Genomic DNA, 24,012 nt, shown 5'->3' with positions numbered 1-24,012 from the left:
TATCCCCGTTTTCAAATGTCAAAATATCAAAATTCACTCCCTCTTCCAGTGTAGCCGTTTGGAAGAAGTATAAACAATTTTTATACTTCTTCCAAAGTGGTAGGACAGCATGTCTTACGAGCCAGTTGAGAGAGACCATGAACCGACCCTTAGTAATGTCAGAAAAATCTACTGTGTAGAACAAAGCTATTTTAATGGGCTGTGTCACTCTGCTGCTTCACTTATTTCCATTTGGGATTAGAATGTTGTGTTTTGGTCCTACAATTCCCATCATGCTTTGGGTGATGTAAACAGGAGCTAGTGTTGTTAACCAGTCCTGATGTAACCATGGATGTACAGACAACAGCTGGATCAGTGTTGATGCAGAAGAAAAATTAAATCTGATGATTGTGAGGACAAATCTGAAGATATGAGGAGACTCTTCTCCACAAGGTTTATAGACATTTATTCTTAATGGACGTGTGTGTTGTCTTCACTGAGTTATGAGTGAGAAGAAGGGAGGTAATTTTTCTCACAAATTGCATCTATGAGGGTCAAAGAGTTATTAACCTGCCCGACAGCGTTTAACTATTGTTATTGTATTTGATGAAAATGTGAAATGTGAAATGTTTCTCAAACTCAATGCAAAAGTCTTACATGTAAAAATGTGTAAATGGTACAAAGCGCAGCTATTCTTCCACCAGCCCGGTGCTTTCTTCACTTCTGTTACCGCTTCTCAACAAATAAACACACACCACAGGCCAGAGAGGTGAAGGAATATTAACACACAATGTCAGTATTATTTGAAGGATGGCGGGATGCAGTCTGCGGTGAACCAAAATCAGTGTTAGTGGCATCACTTTCAAGCCAGCTCCCTTCCTGCTCACACTCTGTCCAGCTGGGTGGAGTCAGCCTCTAGTCCAGCAGGGCTCAGTTCACACAGGTAGAAGAGCGTCTCCTCGCTGGCCTCTGCCTCGGTCAGGGGCTCCAGGCGGATCAGGGAGCTGCGGGCCGGCTGCTTTGACTCCAGGCTGGTGTCCAGTAGCTCTGAGGGCGGCTCAGACTCCACAGAGGCACCAGAGCTGGAAGAGGGCTGGAGGTGGGTGTTGGAGGAGCCAGTGCTGATGCCGCCCAGGTCCAGCTCTGGGGGAGGGTTACAGCCATCAAGGAAGGCCAGCAGGGGGCAGGAGGTGTACTGGATCAATTGCTTATCTGAGCAAAGACATAGGAGGAGTCTAGATGAAAATCCGCCTGGACTGTGTCCAGTCCGACAAAGAAAATAACCACAATAATCAGCATCTCCCTAAATAAAAATCACTTTCTTTGACTGAACACTTTTCATCATTTGTTGTATGGAGAACAGCTGTAAACAACTCCACAGCTCCACACTAAACTTCGTACTGCTGTAACACACACTGCTGCCTTGGACTACAGACAAGTAACAAACTAAAGGAAAAAGCTGAATAAATGAGTGTAAACACATGATGAACACAGGGGCTTGTGTTGGGCTCACAGGGCTCACTGAACACTCCGATGAGGATGAAAATGACGAGATTCAGACGTTATGGTCCTCACTGTCACCACATCTCAACCCGGCTGAACCCCTGGACTCTCATGCAAATGGTATGAACACTTTTTCTAGATTTCAATTTTGGATTTTTAATACTAATAAAAATGTCAATTTTAAGCATTTAAAATTAAAATCGACAACACAATAAAGTGTGGAGACAGTGAAGGAGCCACTGAATGTCAACGCAGGTGGCAAAAAGGTGTTTGCCTTGTCCAGGTACGTGGGTGTCAGTGTCTGAGTATCCTCCACTCACCTGTGTTGTCTCCCTCTGTCCTGCTTCTGTTTAGCTGTGCGGTGTTTTCTTTGGAGGACACAGTCTCCTGAAAAGACATGGAGAGGAAATAATGAGCTAGCTTCAAACCCAACAAAAAATAATACCCTAGATTTAAAAAAATATATATATAGATGTAGATTAAAGGATAGGTTTACATTTTTACAAATCTGTTTTACAGACAACAATGTAAACATGGCTATATGTACCTTGTACTACACATACTATATGTGGCAGCGGTCTAAGTGAGTATCTCCTAAAGTTAGTGTTTTTACAACAAATTCCCCTTTTTACTCGTATGACCTACAGCATATACGCTGTGCTCTTCTTGACTCTCTTCTAGGCCCTTTGCACTTTTTGTCCCGTGTGTTTTAGCGTATTTAGCGCATGATTACTATACTGTCTCCCTGCTTTCACACTGCTGTAATTTCCCCTTGTGGATGAGTACGGTAGACATGTTGTCCTGACTCTGTTCTCCTCTGATGACTCTACTGTAGCTGTATAAACTGCTCTCTGGGCCTCTGTGCTCTAAATCGTGCTTCTAGAAAAAAAAAACAGTCATTGTCTGTGAGTCTGAGGAACCGACACATAACGATATTAACCCTTCATGTTTCACACTGCTAAATCACTCTCTGCTACCATGCTATCTTGAGGGCAGTGTAAAACACGTGTAAACCGTCATACTGTCGACAGTGCGTTTGTCACCTTATCCATAGTGCTGAAATGCAACTGATCGGACATGCTGTGTTAATTCTGAGGAGGTATTGATAAGGTGAATGTTTCAGCGTGTACTAAGTCATTTTACCTCTGTGGCATCGAAATCAATGCCAAACTGTTTTCCATAAAGCATGGCCTGGAAATCCTCCAGACTGCAGTCAATACTGTCCAGGTAGTCCATCAGCTCCACCCTGACAAGACACAGACACAAAGACCATGCTCCATCAATAACAAACAACTCTTCTAGTCATTATAAACACTCATTATATCTTAGCATGATAAAAACCGATCTCCACATGGTGATCGGAAGGCCTGACTGCAGGGCAGCACTACTACTGTGGTTGTCGGCTGGAGGGACCCTTCACATCATACAGTATGTATTTCACAACAGCCACAGCATAAACCTCTGAGATATAAAATCAAATACTGTGGCCAGATTTTTGGAATATCCCTCCCGTGTCACCGGGACCCAGTAATGAGAATCTGGGTGGCGTCATATTCATGCTGTTTTCAGGTGGAAGACAGGAGGCGGTATCAGCTTGAATGAAGGTTTCGTTTCAAATGTAGAATTTCAGAAAGCGAATTTCTTTGATCATTCGAATAAATATGAGAACACACAAAATGGGTCACTGGTGGTTGTAACATTACATGTGAATGAATATGGGGGTGAATAAGGAGTTTTAATATCTGGGGCAGGATGTCGTCAGGCAAAGCGCAGTACAGTATGTTGACTCATATTACTGAGCATTTACAGAAAAGGAAGTTGAGGCAGAGAAGGTTCAGTGTTCTACGTGGTTCAGCAGCTTCACAGGAAATGATGGAAGAGCTTGAACCCCATCCAGGCCCAGAGTGCGTGTGTGTAAAGGAAGACCATGGTCCGTGTTCGTTTTCAGCTCAATTCATCGAAACGGTATGGCCAGAGATACGGCTCCACGGCATTTTGATATTGTAAGTCTTCATAAAAAGGCCAAAGGTTTGGTGCTAAATTAGAACAATAATAGACTGGCCAGCCTCTCAACAATACTGTTTTGCTCATACCATTCTGCTGTTTAACATTATTAAGCCCTTAAAAAAATATACATTTTCAAAAAGAGTTCTCATTAAGATCGGCACTTACTTGCCCAGCAGGTTGATGTTCTGCGATATTGCTCCGTTCTCATTCAGTATGGAGTCCATCATCTTGACAGGGTCCTCCAGACTCAGGCCTGAGGTTTTATTGAGCTGCAGGGCGCTGCTGGTTGGTCCACTGCTGTCTACAGTGCTGCTCCTCTGGCTGTCATCTGCTGCTGCCTCTGTCTGTTTGATGTCATCTGTGCAGGTGGTGCTCACCTCCGTCTCAGCTGGCAGCACTGCACAGCTGTCCAGCTCTACTTCCACGATTTCTACATCACTGAGGGGGGACATTTTCAAAAAGCACGCCAGTAAGGAAGATGTTGCTGACAACTGAGATCCTTTAATGTCAACTTGTTCCAAGTTCTGTAGTAAAGGAGACTGCGTCACACTTGTTTGTGAAAAAACCTATCAGTCCCTACAGATGTTCAACCATTTCTTTTCCCAAGAACTTTGAAGAAGCTTGGTCAGGGCAAAAATGTTAGTTTCATGTACCGATTCAATATATGTCTTGAACGCACAGAGCAGAGGGACCATATTAAGCCCCTCTCCAATGCACCTACATAAGAAATACTGGATGTTCAAGTCTCTTCTATTAACTTATTCAAAAGTAAATGCAAACTTAGAAAGCCTTCTAAAAGAATACTGACCAGGAGTTCAACTGAGTTGACAAAATTGATATAATCACATGCTATATTTTTCTCGGTGGGTATAAAGAACTACATATGCCAGTTCTGTTAAAGAGAGGAAGGGAAAACAAATGGATCACAACAGTCAAATTTACTAAAGGCTTATCACCAGTATATACAGTAATGTGACTTCTAACCAAAAGTATGTGTAACGACTTTAGGATGATGCAGTGGAAAATCCTGTTGATATTACCATACAGCATGTCCATAGGGATTCTTATTATACAGAAATCCTGTTGTAATTGGTATTGTTATATTGTGCTCCATTAAATTTGTATTTAAATCATAAATTGGTACATTTGAAGTGGTATACTTCAGTTTGCACGTTTCTCAGTTTTCAATTTAAAATTCTGGATGTTTCTTAAAGACCCAGGGTGATTATATGCTCACCACAGTGAAAAACAGACAAGTAGGACAAGCTGGAAACAAGCTGACTGGTACGCGTCATGAAATTAATCAGTAGCTGCATAGAAACAGGAAGATCTTTCCATGAGGATTTTTTACACTGTATATATTTTAATATATTAAACCATTTCAATGTACACAATGAAATGATGAACAATCCTTTACTGTATGTAAGACTGCACTTTGTCAATCTATGCATTGTACCGTATTAACTGTATCGTGGTATTTCACAGTCTTCCTGTCTGTGCTCATTTTTCATTAGGTACATGGTGGCACCGAAGGATCACAGTTTTTAATTCCTCTGTATACTGAGTACTGTAAATGAAGTGAGTGACAATATTTGTTACCATGGCCTTGCTGTAAAGGTCATGTAAAGAAATTAAAAATGAAGGAAGGCATTTTGTAAATCGATGAAAACAATGAAACCGGAAAACTGACTCAATATTTGGAGATTTATTAAGTTGCCGGACCTGATTCTCTGGACATTGTCCGGAGTTCATATGTGAAAACAGCTATATAGGGTTTTTAATCTGAGCTGAGTCAAGTTACTGCTGATGCAAGCCAAACATTTCCTGCTGTTGCTACTTCCCATTAAAAGTCGCTGGAAAACTGGAAAATCACTGGATGTTTTTATTGTGAAAAAGTTATACGAGATGCAATGTGTTTGTCCCCAAGTTAGCAGAGCTTCATTATCTGGGCTATTCTTCAACAAAAACAGGTTTAATCAACCAGATATGAACACATCCTGTGCTATTAGCTCAGTGAATCAGTTGCAGGAAGTTATACTACGAACAGAGATGAAGAGAGATCAGGGGGCTATTCCAGGAGGCAGGTTCAACAAACCCTCAACTCTGAACTGATGAACCCTGAGATTTGAAACTCAGGGTTTTCGGTTCCGAAACAGCTGATCAGAGTCAGTTCATGTTAAGTCCAAGTGCGGTGAACAACAAAAAGCCATCATCGATGGAGCCGATACTACGATTTACCATGACAACGGGTAGATAAGAGCAGAGCCTCCAGTTTAATCCAGCGGAGCTAGAATATTAGTGTCTGACACATTGCAACACAGGAGCAGCAGCAGTGAAAGAGTCTGAGCTGGAGAGTCGACAAGATGTTAACACCATTACACCTTGTTCAGCGTCGTCCACTAGACCACATTATTCAGCAGACTGGGATTTCCCTAATGGACGATAAAGTGCTGGAATCCGACTGTTTGTTAGATTCAATGTTTAAATATATTATTTCTTCAGCTGTAACCCGACGGGGACAAAGTGAAGATGAAAACATAGGTCAAACAGATGAGACATGAGTGTCTGGATCTATGATCTTGACCTCACGGTCTGACCCAGGAACAGCCTCATGATTCGGGTCATCTGCAGTTGAAAAAGTGTTGAGGTTCAAACCGAGGGTCAATTTTTAGACATTTAAAAATCTTGCTCTGCAGCGTTCATGACTTTATTTCAACATGTAGTGAATTTAAACACAGTAAGTGAAATGTTGAAAGCGATTCAGACTCTCTGCAGCCTGGATTCAAAAACTCACCTTTAAACTACATTTAGTCCAGTTTTGACATGTTAAAGTCTTTTCATCTTCACTCAGAAATATCACGTAATCTACAGTTTGATATGATGGCTGTGATAGGAATGTCCGGTCAGTTTGACCAATCACACACAGTCTGATGTGTCTAAAGCTTCACACAGGTTGTTTGTTTTTTATTAATCTGTAGGGATTAATGTTTGGTAAATGTTTCAGTGCAGGGAACCGATTGACACACTGACAGATGTCTTCATGCCCACAGAGTCTCAGTGTTATAAAGACGGGCGGCGTATACATTTTGTTCTGAGCTGAGGTTGAATGTTTGAATGTGAGGACAGAGATCGCCGTCTCCGTCCTGACACTGATGACTGATCATAAAAAGTGGGACTGTTACTAAAGACACGTCCTGAGTAACAACCTTAGTTCCAATCAGGATTTTAATCTTTTCCGGACGTAAGCGTCTGCACATTAACGCGTGCTGATGAAGACCTCTGATGTTGGCTGTATGAATGAGGAAATTAAGCTCTGTGTCAGAAGCTGCTTCAGGTTCTGCAGGAGGAGACAGAAAAACTCGGGGTCTGATGAAGAATAGCTGCCAGAGAGCAGGTTAGATTCACAGAGTAGGTTACCACGGTAACAGGTAACGCGGTAAAAGTCATCTACGTTTTTTTTTAAACGGAAAACCCAAACCCAGTCCCTCAACTCAGGGTTACAAACTCACGAGTATTCATTAAACCCACTTTCTGAAACAGGGCCCAGACGACAGGCCGTTATTGTGGTTTGACACTAGCATACCTCCAACCCCTGATCATGGTAAAGAACGTGAATTCGTTGTGGGTTGCAAATGAAAAACACTTGCACCACGCCAGTGCGGCTCCTCTGCTTGTGGCCGATCAAAGCAGGACTCAGTCAGAAAAACCCTAATAGACTCTCAGGAGAGCATTGGTGCAAAGCAGACACTTTCCAAATGTCTTGCAGATAAAGGAAAACAATCTTACCCTTGATCATAGGCCCTGGGGGACCCTTCAGTGATCTCAGCCGTCACCTCGCCATCATTCTCAGTCAAGTCACAGATGATTACGTCATCTGATATCTCAGAGCCCTTCACGCCACTCAGACTGTTGACAGACGACTAAACAGGACACACAGTCAGAATCTGGACTTGACATATTCAACATGATCTATTTAAAAACAAAAAAATAACCATGGCGGCTTAAAAAGTTAAATAAGTGAGAATTAACTGATTCACGTGAGTTCACTATAGGTAACACTTCACATGTTTATGTCTCTGAGTCCTGATATTTACTGACCTGTTCCACACACACTTTGTCATCATAGATCTGATGAATGTATTTGGGCTTCTTTCCATTGCTGTTCATAAGAATTGGCCTGTCAAAAACACCATGACAAATCAACATTTAAAGTTCATAGAGACTAGAGTTTACATTATGAGTGAGCTGAAACCGTTAGCTGATTTATTATGTAGTCGCTAAACAATTACTGTTTAACTGATTAATCGTGCAAGTCATTCAAGTGAAAATTGCTCATTACACGTTTGACAATGAAGGGAATTTCTTTTCTTCATTTTATCATTATAAATTAATGATCAATTATTTAATCAAAAACAATACACTACTCATTACAGATTAACTGATAAAGAAAATCATCAGTTGCAGCTCCATTATTTACACATCAGTGTGAACTCATGAAAGAAAGTCACACTCCGAGACACCTACTATAGTCACACCACTGACTGGGAAAACAGGATACCTCATTTTCAATATGTGGAGCAAATTGTAAAGTGTCTCTGAAACCAAGCAACTGTCTTTAACGGTACCTAACCATTTGGGAGTAAATCAGCTTTCATTCCACATGTAGCTATTACACGTTAGTATGAAACAGGGCGTTATTCTGACCACCACAGACTTGTATGTGATCCTATAGGCTACAAAACTCAAACCACAATGCCAGAAATTGAATACAAGCTGTCAATTTGGTATTCATTTTGTAGTGTCATACTGAAAACGTGACAGCCGTGTGTCTATTTCATGAGGCATCTGATTGAGCGATGGCTTATTGAGTAAGCTCACTACTCAGTGATCACTTCATCAGTGCCTCTCTGACAGGTGCAGGGACTGCGTGTTTAGAGGATCAGTTGTTTAAAAAGGACCAGTACTCTCACTATAATCCCAGCTTAAGGGTGTAACACAGTTTGAACTCACCTTTTGCGTTTTAAATTCAGGATGCGGTTGTTCTGTACCAATGTGACGATGAAATGTATCAGCTGAAAAAAGAACAGTCTCTGAGATTCAACAGAAAATCCAAATGGATTTGCTGCTCAGATGCCAATGATGAGTTAAACACCTGCTGGCTGTGGTTACGTTAGACATTAGTTCCCTTGCAAACCTAAACAAAGCAATGCCATGAAAATGAACACTAAATTAAATGACTTGTTCTGTTTATGTTTTTAATCAGTCCACCAAAAGAAAAAAAAACTTGATGTAGCAGATGGAGGAAGATGGAGCTGTGTTGAGTGCTTGGCACTGTTGTTGGTTTACTCCTGCTTATACTGAAATACTGGGTTTATCAGAACATAATGGTGGTGGAGTTACTAAACAGAAAGCTCTCATTCTGTTTATCCACTTGGAAATAACATCACATACTGAAAGATGGTTCTCCTAAGAAGGATGCACTACTCACAAAAGTGGTTCACATTGCTTGTAATGACTCAAGGTAGCATGTGCAGAGTATAATACTCTAAAAATAAAAAGAAATCTGAAAGATGGTTTAGAGAACTAACTTTTCTCTGTTGAATGGATTATGAAAGGTTTGAAATACTACGATGAACTGCAATCAAATGTCTTCCAGAAAAATTATGAAATGCAGCTTATTCTGACGTAGGTGTTTGCAGGAGGTATGAATGGGAATACAGTGTCAGATATAGTAAACTGATGGGTCCGTTGCAGTGCTCACCTTTTTGATGAGCTGTTGCTGGTGGGCATGTTTCTGTCTCAGATCCGAGATCTCCCTCCACAGAGCTTCATTCTCCCTAAACAACAAAACAAGTTTCATTTTCAGTCGAGAGAAAGGACTGCAGAAATAGTTCCTGTAGCTTTTTTCCTATTTTTGTTTAATGACAATGTTCAGTGCTATTACAGGAGTTTGTTTTTGACATGTCATCAGAGAGGTGGTTTTCCACTCTATGGTAAATGTTGAAGCTGCAGTATCGGTGGTGTACTGGCAGTGGAGTTGTACTCTGCTGCATTGTATTGGGGCAGGAGTTTCTCATACTCTGTCCCACACAGTGTGTCCCCCACTGTGAAGAAATAAGAACAAACCTGGGCAAGAAAGCATCAGTGAAATGAATTTGAAAATAAAGGTTTTGAGATGAGATTTGCTGAGGTTTGCTGATCTGACCCCCAGGGGGGAGAACAGAAAAAATTCAGTCACCGCAAGTCTTGACCTTTGAGGTTGAGCTTGACTTAAACAAGAATACAAGGCATTAAAATAGTCAAGATGTGAGGAGCCAAAACGATGGATGATTTGTTCAAGCTGTTGGAAAGATAAGAGGGGACACAGTTTGGCAGTGTTTCTTAAATGAAAATAAGGAGACTGAATAAATGGCTTAAGATGTTTCTAGGTTTCTGGAAACTACTTTTGGGCTAGAAGCCAGGGAAACCAAGTGAGGTTGATAAATTTCAAAGGTCTGATTTGGTGCAAAAAGACCAGAACTTCCGTGTTGTTGTGATTTAATTGCAGGAAACTATGAGACATCCAGGCACCAATCTCATTAAGACAATTTTGTAAAATGGGCAGATATGAAAGTTCTCAAGGTTTCACAAATATGTACAGCTGGACATCATCAGCATAGCGATGATAGGAGAGACAGCCAAAGTGATGGATAATATGCCCTAAAGGGAGATTAAAACAGATAAGTACTGTTAGACAGGAATTTATATCACCATGATTGCAGATTGTTTGTGAATTTGCCATGAAGGAGCAGACAATGATAATTGTAGCTGTAGCTGATTGCCTCACCAGGTGACGACTCTGTGGCTACGCTCAGTTCAGTGATCATCATGGTAAATCTGATGCAACTTGGGCAATCAGTGACCGGAGCAGGCATCAGTTGGTTAGGGGTATGGTAACTCCACAGGGCCCAAAACAAAACTTGTTTTAACCAAGGTCCAATTATAAGTCAAATAGGACAATGGTAAAAATAACCACAAGATAGCTAACATAAAAAAATTCATAAATGTGCATGAAGACAGCATCATTTTTCCCACTAAATGTTATTTTGTTATTTCATATCGATAAGGTTGGCAGAACTGGCACATATACTTTTAAAAAAAAAAAATTTTAAAACACATTTTCAAATTCAAACTCTTACCCCGGTACTGTATAGCCTTGATTATACTACAGGGCAGACACAGTCAGCTGACCCACTTCTATACATACTACAGTACACTGGGTTTGCGCATGCAAACACGTTACATACATGTACACTAGAAAACATGATGGCAACCTCCTGACAGCAAGAAGAGGGCCTGTCTTTGTTGAATTTGGCTGAACAACATGAAGAAGTACAGCACATACAAACAGAGTGCAAAACAAGTGTCCCGTTTGCTTTTCTAGCGCATGCACAGTCAGCATGCTTGACGTGCCAACAATCTGCACGGTCTCAAATTCTGGGCTGCACACTGATGTCCCCACGGGTCCACATGGAATTTGACTTGGGCAGATGATTAAATGCACATCATGCGGACCCTCGCAGCCACTGAAATTGCCCTCAAGTTTGTCCTTGACTGATGGAATTCTCTACATGCAACTTTTCCCGGGGTTGTTGACCATGTTTTGATCAATTTTGTCAGTGTATTTTCTGGGATAACCTGTACAGAGCTTTACACTTACCTCTTGAGTGTTGCCAGCCTGGCATCAATGTTCTCCTGTTTGCTGTGAACACTGTGAACACTCGCCAAGATCTTGGTCAGGTCTTCCTGTCGAATCTTATTGTCCTCTGGCCGAGCGTTAGAAACCTGAGATTACAGTCAGAGCTTGGGTTTACAGTATCTCAACACTGGAAGCATAAAAGTACAGCAATACTGCGATCTTGAAAATATTAAGAGTTTTGCACAAGACATGACCCTAGTTAGCAAATGAAAAAAGAACCAGATAGAGGGGTCAAAGGTCTTTTTATCTTGACAAGCACTTCATTCCAAGTTGACTTTGTTTGTCTCAATACTGATTCATTTCATCACAATCATGTTTTTCTTAGTCTTAACTCTATTTATAAAAATACAAACACCCCAAATCTGACTCAGAAAATATGAAGTGCTAAACCACTGGGCTGGCAGAGTGCCAATGTCCCTTCACTTCTGATAAAGATTTGATAGGAGTGTTCCCCTGGATCTGCTCTCTGGGCTAAACGAGGCTCCAGTATGTACCTAGCTTTACCCTGAATGTTAAGAGATGAAACTGTCATGGATCCTCTTGTCTGACTCTGGGTTCTGTGTCAAAACAAGTGTGTTTCCCAAAATGTCCAATGCTTCCCTCAAGAACTGCTGTGCAGTTTTTTTAGGATGATACTTTTGGATGTCACTTCAATCTGTGTTCAACAATGTTTAATCTCGGTGAAAATGAGAATGCACTATACAGTGGTTAGAAAAGGTAGATAACCCTCTGGAATGACCTTATTTTCTGCATTATTTGTCCATAAAATGTGATCTGATCTTCATCTAAGTCACAAGAACAGACACTCTGTGCTTAAGCCAATAGCACACAAACAATTATAATCTTCAGTGTCTTTATTGAACACAGCCACTAAACATTCACAGGGCTTGTGGAGAGAGTAAGTGAACCCTTGAATTAAATAACTGGTTGAATTTCCTGTGGCAGCAATAACCTTAAACAAGTTATTCACCTGCACAACGTTCAGGAGGAACGCTGGACTGTTTTTCCTACAGAGCTGCTTCAGTTCAGACATTCTCAGGACGTCTGGTGTGAGCGGCTCTCTGAGCTCATTTCACAGCATCTCTGTTGGGTTAAGGTCTGGACTCTGCGTAGGCCACTCAAGAAGGTGGATTTACTTTATCTGAAGTCGTTCTGTAGAAGATTTACTTCTTTGTTGAGGGTGATTGTTCTGCTGCATCACCCAACTTTTACTGAGCTTCAGCTGGTGACAGCCACCCTGACATCATCCTGTCAGACACCTTGATGAACTTGAGAGTTCATTTTCCCCTCAGTGATGGCGAGCTGTCCAGGACCAAAGGCAGCAAAGCCCCAAATCATGACGCTCCCTCCACTGTATTTCACCATTGGGAGGATGTTTTCATGTTGGTGTGCAGAACCCTTTTTACACCAGACGCAGAGCTGCATGCTCTTCCCAAACAGTTCAACTTTAGTCTCATCAGTCAAACAAAACATCGTCCCAGTAGCTCTGTGGTGTGTCAAGCTGCTCTTTGGTAAACTTCAGGTGCAGCGATATTATTTTGGAGAGCAGCAGCTTCCTCCGTGTCCTGCCATGGACTCCATGCTCCATGATCTTTGTGTGGTAGACTAACAAACAGAGATGTTAACCAGCTCCAGTGATTCCTTTAAGCCTTTAGCTGTTGCTCTGGACTTCTTTTTCACCTCACTGATCATTTTGTGTTGTGTCTTTGGAGTCATCTTAGCTGGACGTCCACTTCTAGCAAGAGAAGCCACAGAACTAAAGCGTCTCCATTTACAGACAGTTTTTCAGACTGTGGACTGATTAATGTCTCAACTCTTTGAGACAACTCCGTAAACCTTTCCAGCTTGTTCCAAATCAACAGTTCTTGATCGTAAGTCTCGTGAAATCTTTTTTTGTGAGGCCTGGTTCACATCAGCAGATGCTTCTTCTGAATAGCAAACTCAAAATGTGTGAGTGCTTTTTATAAATCAAGTAGCTCCAACCCACACCTCCAATCTGGTTTCATTGACTGGACTCCAGGTTTGCTAACTCCTTATGTAGTCAATATGGATAAGAACAATACAGTGATTTGTTGGTTATTAGTTAGAATAGATTGTGATTGTTTATTATTGTAACTTAGATGAAAATTTAACCAGATTTTAAGACGATTTTCTACATAAATGCTGGTAATTCCAAAGTGTTCACTTACTTTTTCTTGCCACTGATCATATGTTGTGGGTTTTTAATGTTTTTTTAAATGTCATTCAATCGAGGATTGGTAGATTGAGTCGCAGGGTCTTTGGCTACATTTTAAAATTATTACTGCTGTTGACTGGTGAAGAGAGATAACAGAGAGATGACTCCACCTTCCTCTTGATGTTCTCCAGCAGGTCGTCCTGTCCATGTTTGAAGTAGGGGTGCTGAAACTCCACTGGACCGTCTCTCTCCTGTTTCACAATGCCTGTGTCAATGTGCATGACTTTACGGAATCCATCTGCATGCACAAACCGGGGGGGGCGCACACGCACGCATGCAAACACACACACACACACACACACACACACACATACACACGGGTATACACATTAACAAGCAGCGACAAACATACCCTCCTTAATTTATGTATGCAAGTGTACATGCAAAAGACAAAGAAATCTGGAGTTTCCTTTAAGGGCTCACAGTATCCTTGTAGTCACGTGATCAGAAAACATAATAATGTAGAGCTATCTTTATATTGCTGTAGTGGTAGAGACTGTGCTTACATTCTAAACATGGCTTATAGTGGTTAGGATCTGAGATGATGTAAACTGATATTCTTTTATGGTCTTTTACTTGGTATTTGGTCTCTCGGGAGGTTTATGTCAAAGGAAATAACAGAAACAAGTCCCCAGTATACTGTGATATAACCCAATAAAATACAGTCTCCAAAATGACCTATATGACACAGTGTAGATACCACTGGTTAGGGGTGGGCAATAATTCATATAGCCGCACCGACTTTCAGCGGAATTACAACTGGGAAATATGATACATACCCTGAGATGACATAATATAAATTATACACCTGTTTGTGATTTTGGCATATTGTTTACGTCGTGGTGGCTACGACTTTAACATCTCTGGTGATGTTAGGACATTTTGGGCAATGATGCAAATAACTATACAGAGCTGTTTCACGTCAGTATTGGATTTTTAAATTATTTTTGCGTCACTTCAATTAAGAATATTCATTTGTCAGATTTACAAATCACTGGATTATCCAAAAAAAGTTCCTGTATGGTTATTTTATCCACCAACAGTTTCTTGAATAATTATACATAATCTTTACTCATAATAATATAAAAAATATACATACACACAAAATCACATGTACTGTATTCATATTGCCCAGTCCTTAGTTGCATCACATGTGAGTTTGGTCTAATGTAACAACTGAAGACTGGTTTGATATAAAGGATTTTGCATATCTTTACCATATTGTAATATACATTAGTGTCAGAAACATCTCATACATATTGCCAAGCCTTACTACTGGTTGTCATTCAGTCTCAATCAGTTTACCAACAAAATGATAAAAAAAATATAAATAAAATCAGTGAGTCATCCTTTAAAGAAAATCATAACAAAACATAACGCCAAACAACAGAACCAGCACAGGACCATTAAACCGAGTGTGTCTCCTGCTACTGATTACAAACTAAATCTGGCCAACAGCTGATGTTTACACTGTGCCTTGTGGTTACCATGGTTACCATAGCATTTGCCCTTGCATCTATCAGCTCTGTATTACAATCGATAAACCCTGGTTCTGCTTCTAAAATGTCAGGATATGACACATTCCTTTGTCCTATATGATGGTAAACTGAATTTATTTGGGTCTTGGACTGTTGGCTGAATTAAGCAAGCTATGCGACCACATCTCCTTGGAATATGGGAAATTATAATGAGCATTTTTATCTATTCTGTGGACACAACGTTTAATCCATTAACTGGGATAACAACCTGGAGGTTTAATCAATAGCGAAAGCAGCTATTAGTTGCAGCCATGGTTCTGTCCCGGCTTTTTGGCTATGTGGAGAGGTGGATCGGTACTAGGTCAATTACCTGCCGGGCTAGTTACCCGCTCATCAACCTTACACCGAAACGAATTCTGAAAGTATGGGTTTAATGTGTTATGTGTCAAGAATTACCAGCCATCTGGGTTATGAGTGTGGACAGCCAACAAACAGCACTACCCAGCAGACAGTAGCCACCGGGTCACTCTAAAGCCACTGCAAAGCACTGACTCATGGCAGAATTTGTGTGCACCTTTGGCCATGAGTACAAACTAAGACGAGGTGATTAATGCAGTCTTACACATATTCAGCTGCCTGATGAAACTGGCCATGTTGTTGTGCTTGAAGAACTTGGGGAGGATCTCCTTGGCAAAGCGCTGCTCGTCCAATACTAGGAAGCTGTTGCCCTCCTGGGGGAAAAAAAAAAAAAATGAGCACCACAATGACAGTCAAAACAGCTCTTCTGAGAGAAACTGAATATATTTAACCATTTCATGTAACCACCTGCCTCGAAACTGTCCGCACACGCACGCACACGCAGCGCGACTCAGTGTCCGAACTCAAAGACGAAGTGATGCAGACATGACGCAGAGACTGGGGCTGGTTTAGTATGCTAGCTAACCTGCAGGTACACAGTGAAGGGAAATAACTGGCTAACTGAGCTAACAGTCAATGTGTGGCCCAAGATAAAGCTTGCTAATCGTTCCGTATGCTAAAACAAGTACTCAGGTAGCGTGTATATGCGTGGCCGATGAAACCCTTCCTGTTAACAGTTGTTTGTTACATTAAAGCTAATCTGACTAGCTCGCTAGTTGTTTGCTCGGCGTTAGCTTTTATACCTGAAGTGCTAACGGCGCACAGTTTGGCGTTACCTGACTCCAGCAAATGAATTCATTGGTGTCCGCATCCTCCACCAGCGTCCACAGCTTGGTGAGGAAAGCCGGGACGTTCGAGTTGTGCTTCATTTCTCAATTGTAACGACAGATACACCTGGACTGAAACTGCGCAGTGGTCGCTGTGTTCCGCAGCCTGTGCGAAAAGCTGCTCGACTCTGTCGCCTTCACCAAAATACCAATGACTTACAACTTCCGGCCCCAGTCACCGGGAGCCGATTGGTCGAAAATGGCTTTACGTAAGACTCCTCACGTGGAGTTACATGCAAACAAAAAGAGTTTGGGCCCGTTTCCATCGACACACTGCGCGTCCCAAACGCACGGGTCGGGCGGCTACAAGCGGTCGACAACTTAAAGGGAAAACTTGGGTAAACGAGTGGAGAAACACAACGGATGAAGATGCTGCCACACAGGTGCACTGCATGGTACGATTAAGCAGGTAACATCCCCTCGTGCGCTGTGGCATGTAGAAAAAAGCTGAGTGGGCCCAGTCGATTCTGATTCTGCATCAAGATGGCAAGAGGAAAAGATCTGGGTGACTCTGAAAGAGGGTTCATGCTTGGGGCAGGGATGGCAGGAGCCTCAGTCACACAGACTGCTCGACTGGCTGGTACCCCCCCCCCAGGGTCCAGTGAGGAAAAGAAAGCCATGTGTAAATCTGTACTCTCCACTTTCAAATCAGTGTGCACGGTTTATGCTCTCAGATTCTTAATCCGTGCACACGGATTTGCAAATGACTTCTTTCTTCAGAGGACAAGGAATGGAGCATTTTAATGGAGCTGCAACCACCAGGTAAATCCAATTTATCTAGATTTAAGGGTAGATTTAATGCTCTAGTGTGTTTTGTATTGGATGTTTCACAGTTTTCATTGTCTAATGTTTTATTTATTGTGGTCTTCACTCCAAAACCTCAAGAAAGAAGTTGTTTGCAAATCAGTGCATGTGGTTTGCAAATCTGTGGGCACAATCTATAAACCAGGCACACAGATTTGTAAACCGAGAGTACAAATTTATATATGGCTCTTTTTTCTTCTCAGCTGATCGCAGGGGGTGTCCAAATGCAAGTGTTTCAATAGGAACAGTGACTACAATAACATCTGTATTTAGACTTATGGGAAAGACGTCGGTAAATAGGATCGGAAACTGTAGTGGCCTGATATGAAAGGAAAAACAGAAGAGCAACTCTTCATCAGGTAACTGAAAATGTCAATGCATTTCATACGAAGATGAATTCACATTTAAAAGTTCAGTGGTGCGAAAACCATAGGCGCGGGTCTACAGAGATGTGGAAAAGGCCCTGTTCAAACCTGGTATTAATATGCGTCTCGGAGGATCAGGTCACAAGTGGACAGCTCTAAGTACAGGTTTGAATGCACCCAAGACACGTTTAGGACACACTGAGATACGATCGCTCAGACCACATTCAGAGGTGGTCTGGGCCTCATATGGCCACTTTCTTTTAGTGGTGTGTACGCAAATGTGTCCTGGGCCACATTGAAGGACCGCATACTCATCTGACGTCCTCTGCCTGAGCAGATGTACATACTCTTTCGTAAACAAATACAAGTTGTACAAGTTGCGTAAACTGTCTTTGTCCCCAACGTCTAAATATTTTGAAAGTCCATAGAGATATGTTAAGTGTGTGTCAAACATCTTATGTGATTTGGTTTGCAAGGAACACGCCAAGCAATAGACCTATCCTGTATTGTTTTGATCTCTTCTTCTTCTTTTAATTTCTGGCAGACAAGGCACAGGAAGTGCATCGCTGTGACCCAACGGTTAAAAACAGCAACGCATTTGGTCTTTGCAAAGGGATATGATGTGCGTGTTTATTTGCATATGGACCCGGGAGGTGAGATCCGATCACAAGTGGTCACTCGGGACTCATGTTGAGACGCCAGGTGTGAACTGACGTACTCAGAGCTTGCGATCACCTGAGATGCAAGCTAATGCCAGGACTGAACAGGGCCAAAGGGATTATGGTCAGATGAGTCATCCTTCACCATATTCTTGACAAGTGGGTGAATTCATGTGTGCTGGACACAAGAAGAAGGGTACAGGCCTGAATGCTGGACCCAGACAGTGAGGGAATGTGTTATACTTTAGGGGGCATTCTGCTGGCATGGTGTGTGTCCACTGTCCCCTTAGAGGGAAGGGTCACTGCAAATTAAGAAAGTTGTTCTGAGTGATCACCTTTATCCTACAATGAAACATGGGATGTTTCATGGGATGTTCACTCCCTGATGGGAGTGGTCTCTTCCAAGATGACGATGCCCCCATCCATAGGGCAGGAGGGGTCACTGAGTGGCTTGATGAATCATATGCTACGGCCTTCACAGTCACCAGATCTCAACCCAGTTGAACACCTGTGGGAGATATTGGACCGAGGTGTCAAAGACGCCTGTGTAATGTGTTGCAGGGAGATCTACTGAAGTTAGCATGCTAACCCGCTAGCCCCGGCCCATCCTGTCTTGTAATACTACTTTGTACCTCAAGAGGCAACAGTGAGTCACTGCAGCGTCCAGTCTGCCCTCAGTCCAACATGAGAGGACGAAGAAGTAGTAAATGTGAGTGGCTATAAACCTGTGTTGTTGCAGTCGTCCTCTCTCTGCGACATTCCTCCATCTTTTCTCAAGCTTAGCTACTGATGCCGCTGCTCCAGCTGCTCTCCCTCTCCCTCGCATTCCTCCACCTCTCGTGGCTCCTCCTCTGCTTCTGCCACTATTGGCCCACCAATGCGGCGGCCCACTAGGACTTGTCCCGCTATGCTCAATGGCCAGTCGGACCATGGCACAAAGTAAGGGGAGGGAGGAGGAGAGATCATATAGTGCATTTCCTTTTTTATTACGATACGGGGTGGACACCCCAACTTTCTGGTAATTTGCTGCCCCCTTTTGGTTTGTACTTTGAATTGGACAGTTCTTATTCTTGCACATTACTCCTTTAATTTGTCACCCATCTCTACATACTTACACCCCAACAAAGACACACACACACACACATATGCATCAACATGCAAAGAAACGACACAAGTATACAGAACAAGAAGACCAGAATAATTTCGGTCATACTAAAGCGACACGTATGATAACGACATTTAGGCTACATGTAGAAACAAAGTTAAATGACGTCATAGAAATAAAGTTTGAAAAACTACACATGTGTATGATGTTGAATATGTTGACACTTGTGCATATTAGAATTACTGTGTCTCCTGTCCTCTTGAAGGCTCACTTCACCCGAACTACAAAAAAAATACCTGTCCACCTGTCCCTCCTGGTATCCAGCCATGCAGTTAGTTTTGCTTCGATATGCTGAGCTTTGGCGATATCTCATGGGCCTCTGTTATACCTCTCGTTACCGAGACTCGTTACCGAGACTAACTAGGCATAGTGGGCAACTGCCCTGGCGGCTTGAGAATTCCAGGGACCCTTAAAGCTCCAAGTCTTACATTTTGTCAACCGGTTAGTGCTGATTTAGCCGAATACTGTTTCGGAAATATCCCAACTGACACACACACCATATCAACTGACATGAAAGAGGCTTTAAGGCGGGTCCTGCTTTATTACCTGACTTTGAGGCTTTGTCTTCAAGAGGGTCGCTGTTTCAAAATCTCGCTTTGATATTTTTATTATTTCAATTTTGTGCTTAAATGATGCATACTCCTAAATGTGTTTAATCAAATTACAACATAGCAAATGTGGAGCCAGGTAGTGTTCCAGCTCTGGTTGCCCCTCAGAGGTTAATCGGGGGATGCCGTCACTTCAATACAGTGGAGGTTCATGGAATTTCTACGCACTGGAAAGCTGAAACAAACTCAACAGCCGTGTATCTTTTCAGAAACAGTGTCCTGGCGACTCAGGAAAATCAACAGTCCTGGCTGTTAACAGTTTTCCTATCCATTAGTGCTAACAGCAGCACTGCCCTTCATGGCAAGCTTGATCAGCTTTGTGTATCACCCACCCCTGTGATGCCTCCAACACAATAACAAAAAGAACACCAGCTACTACGAATCCTAAGAAGTGTTCTGTCAATTTCTGAGCCCTCAAAAATAAAGCCAGCTGTGATGCCCTCCCGTAGAGATCTTCTGTGTTATCAGTGCAGCCCAGTTCACCATCCAGATATACACAATTTCAACTGCTCTATCTGAATGGAAAATGGAGATAATAGAGTCCCGTAGTTCTACTTCTATAAAGTATCAATGAATAAAAACAGTAAGATGGGCACTGTACCGTAGTGTTGGTACACATCACTGGCAACAGTCTTTTGTCAGACTTCAGAAAAATGTCTACAAAGTCTGGACTGCTTTCCAGAAATGGTATTGGTTACCTTTACCTCCTTATCCAGTTGTCTCTGGTTACTTACTTGCAGGTTGCATCTGTATTTTTCCTTAAAAATAATTACCGCCTGTATAATAAATGCACTTTGTTGGCCTCAAACAATGATTGCAATTTCCCCTGTCACAGCTTGGCAGAAGCAGACTCTTCAGAATCACAAAACCCCTTTCATTTATGTTGAGGACAGAAATTGGACTAATCACCTAATCTATTAATTAAAAATTCAGAGACCTGTATACTAAAAACTTGGAATGCTTTATTTTAATATTTACTGTGCTTGTGTTTTGGGCAATTTTTTTCTCACACATCATGCCCTGTCCATAATCTGCTGCTAATTAGTTTGTCAAACTTCAGGCATGTCTTAAAGACAAAGGCCTGGATGACATGGAAGTTTTACTTCTAAATTCAGATGGAACTGAAGTAATTGTACTTGGCCCCAGACACCTCAGAAAAATATTAAATTCATTTCAAACTTTATTTCAGACTCAGCGGACGGTCCATAGCAATTAAAAAACATAAAGACATACAAGATAAAAAACCAGTACAATTCATTATTCAAAAATAAATTAAAAAAAAAAAAAAATCAACCAGCAAATTCTTAGGCTCTCTCTCCAGTGTCTTCTGAGTCTGGATGAGTAGTGGGTGCAGGTTAAAGCTTCTATGATGCTGTTCTCTGACTCATCCAAGCAACACATGAAACTGTACATCAGTTGTCTTAGAAGTTTAGAATTTCAGCTTTAATTCAAGGGGGTTAACAAAAACATCACAATAACGGTTTAGGAATTAAAGCAATTTTTATACATAGTCTCCTATTTTGAGAGGCTCAAAAGTAATTGGACAATTAACTGACAATCAGTTTCATGGCCAGGTGTGTCTTGTTCCCTCGTTATTTCATAACAAATTAAGCAGATAAAAAGGTCTGGAGTTGATAACGAGTGTTGAATTTGAAAAGTGTTGAAAAATGAAGGAGGCCATGATAAGGTGAAGTAACAAAAACAGACCTATCAGACAGATAGCAGAAAATTAGGTAGCGGCCAAATCAACAATTTGTTACATTCTCAAAAAGAAGGAACGAACTGGCAAACTCAGGAACACACAAAGTCCTGGAAGCCCACGAAAGACAACTGAAGTGGATGATGGAAGAATTCTTTCCTTGGTGAAGAAAAACCCCTTCACAACATCCAGCCAGGTCAAGATCAATCTGGAGGAGGCAGGTGTATCACTGTCAAAGTCTACAATCGAGAGACACCTTCATGAATGTAAATACAGAGGGTTTACCACAAGGTGCAAACCACTGGTGAGACTCAAGAACAGAAAGGCCAGAGTAGACTCTGCCAGAAAACATCTAAAAAAAACCTGCCCAGTTCTGTATCAAGATTATTTGGACAGAAGAAACCAAGATGAACTCTTACCAGAATGATGGGAAGAGAAGAGTCTGGAGAAGGAAAGGAACGGCTCATGATCCAAAGCCACCACATCATCTGTCAAACATGATGGAGGCAGTGTTATGGAATAGGCATGTATGGCTGCCAATGGAACTGAGTCCCTGGTGTTTATTGATGACGTGACTGCTGATAGATGTAGCAGGATGAATTCTGAAGTGTATAGTTTTATACTGTCTGCCCAGATTCAGCCAAATGCTTCAAAACTACTGGTGGGACAGTGCTTTACAGAACAGATGGATAATGAGGCAAAGAAATGGAATATTCCTCAATGGCAAAGTCAGTCACCTGACCTCAACCCAGCTAAGCATGCGTTTCACTTCCTGAAGACAAAACTGAGGGCAGAAAGACCCACAAACAAACAGCAACTGAAGGCGGCTGCAGTAAAGGCCTGGCAAAGCGTTTCAAGGGAGGAAACTCAGCATTTGGTGACGTCCATGGGTTCCAGACTTCAGGCAGTCATTGACTGCAAAGGATTTTCTTCAAAGTATTAACAATAATCTTATATTTATAATGATGTTGGTTGGTCCAATTACATTTGAGCCTCTGAAAACTAGGGACTATGTATAAAAATGGCTGTAATTCCTAAACAGTTAATGTGATATATTTGTTGATCTCCTTGAAGTAAAGCTGAAAGTCAACACTTCAATCACATCTTGACGGCTTTGTTTCATATCTTGTGTTGGTGCACAGATGTAAAATTACGAAAATTGTGTCACTCTCCAAATACTCATGCACCTAACTGTATGTGTGCAAAAAGCTCTAAATAATGGATATTTAAAATTGATAGAACACACACTAGACTTGCAAAGCAACATATTGGCCTGAGCATAGAGTTTACAGCACTGTCGATAAATATCTGTCATCATTCAAATCATCAGTGAGAAAATGATCAAGGTATTTTATTTCCTTGCAAGTCATGAGGGATATCATGCAAGTGAAAGAGTAAAAAAAAAAACACTTATTTGCTGTCCTCTCTACACACCTGCAGTAACTGCTGATTGATAACAGTTTCCAACAAGACAGCCTGTGTTACACCAATTCAGTTGTTTCGATAAGTCACATTGAACAAAACAGGAGACAGAATTCCACCTTGGCGTGCACCATTATTTACATGAAACGGGGCAGTGTAGTAGTAACATCCCAAGAAATATTCTCTGTGTGCCAAGGTATATTATGAATATACTCTGTGTTACGGTATAGACCAGAATGTATTGGACATTGATTTTAATGATAATCAGACTGAATCATTGGGCTTGCAATGAATAATAGAAGCATTGGGATTAATCTGAATTAAGAAAATAATTACTATAATACACAGTTTGGAAGTATTAAAGTTTTTAAAAAATATGGCCTAAGACACCTTGGAAATAATGGTGTCAGGAGTTGCCCAGACTTACCCAGGCAGGCTGGGAGCGTTAGAGGGGTTTTCCAAAGAGACTGACACCATTATTTCCAGGTGGATAAGGAGGATGTGACCAAATATGGAAAGTATGATACCATTATTTCCTGATGAAGTGAAGTTCATTTTTTAGAAAAGTAGGTGGAGAACTCATCAGCAAGGAGGAGCGAATTTGAATTTAGGGTATGGAAGATGATGTCTAGCTACGCTTTCTTCAGTTGGTTTCTGGAGCTGACTCGGGTTTATCTCTTGTAAAAGATTAAACTCTATTGCATTGACCTCTGATCATCTCCAGTGAGATTATTTTGAACTTTTGGAGACTCCAGTAACTCATCACCGTCACAGAAGTTAAATGTTGGAAGAGAGGTCCAGAAATACTCTCTGGCCCTGATCTGGGAATCTTTCTCCAACAGCAGACATAACATTTCCCCGTTTAAACCGTATTGTCTGATGGGCAAACCAGATAATTAGTATTCTAAGTATATATTTTGGAAAACCACTATCAGAAACAATTTTTCATGATTAATTCTGTCAAAGGCCACATAAGTACGGTGGATTTTTGCCTTCCAAATTTAGCAACAATTTCCTTTAGAGAATAAATACACATATCAGTGCCTTGTTTTCCTCTAAAGCCAAACTGATTATCAGTGGTAAGAAAAAACATTTCAAACCTCTT

The 24,012-nt window shown here is 41.5% G+C and overlaps 1 protein-coding gene and 1 long non-coding RNA gene across 3 annotated transcripts in view; one reads left to right on the top strand and one right to left on the bottom strand.

Moving 5' to 3' along the window:
- Nucleotides 1-89: 89 nt before the first annotated feature.
- The window catches only part of hsf2 (heat shock transcription factor 2), a 25,479-nt gene continuing 1,556 nt past the window's right edge, over nt 90-24,012 (bottom strand). Inside the window, exons 1-12 of one of the 2 annotated variants that reach the window (XM_040124708.1) lie at nt 16,135-16,473; nt 15,564-15,672; nt 13,574-13,701; nt 11,189-11,313; nt 9,251-9,326; nt 8,500-8,561; nt 7,588-7,666; nt 7,276-7,409; nt 3,655-3,927; nt 2,626-2,728; nt 1,803-1,869; nt 90-1,191 (exon numbers count right to left, since the gene is read on the bottom strand). In XM_040124708.1, the coding sequence (XP_039980642.1) occupies nt 863-1,191; nt 1,803-1,869; nt 2,626-2,728; nt 3,655-3,927; nt 7,276-7,409; nt 7,588-7,666; nt 8,500-8,561; nt 9,251-9,326; nt 11,189-11,313; nt 13,574-13,701; nt 15,564-15,672; nt 16,135-16,227 (1,578 nt within the window). In that variant the 5' untranslated portion in view covers nt 16,228-16,473 and the 3' untranslated portion in view covers nt 90-862. Of the gene's footprint in view, nt 1,192-1,802; nt 1,870-2,625; nt 2,729-3,654; nt 3,928-7,275; nt 7,410-7,587; nt 7,667-8,499; nt 8,562-9,250; nt 9,327-11,188; nt 11,314-13,573; nt 13,702-15,563; nt 15,673-16,134; nt 16,474-24,012 lie in introns of those variants that run through there. The other variant, XM_040124709.1, reaches the window with a different exon arrangement.
- Nucleotides 16,416-24,012, top strand: part of LOC120788712 — a 23,652-nt gene continuing 16,055 nt past the window's right edge. Inside the window, exon 1 of the long non-coding RNA XR_005707285.1 lies at nt 16,416-16,580. This is a non-coding gene — a long non-coding RNA (uncharacterized LOC120788712). The remainder of the gene's footprint in view (nt 16,581-24,012) is intronic.

The sequence above is a fragment of the Xiphias gladius genome, chromosome 4 (assembly GCF_016859285.1).
Source record: "Xiphias gladius isolate SHS-SW01 ecotype Sanya breed wild chromosome 4, ASM1685928v1, whole genome shotgun sequence".
NCBI classification, from domain to species: Eukaryota; Metazoa; Chordata; class Actinopteri; order Istiophoriformes; family Xiphiidae; genus Xiphias; species Xiphias gladius.
The sequence above is the reverse complement of the archived record's forward strand: the minus strand, read 5'-3'. Positions and strand labels throughout refer to the sequence as shown.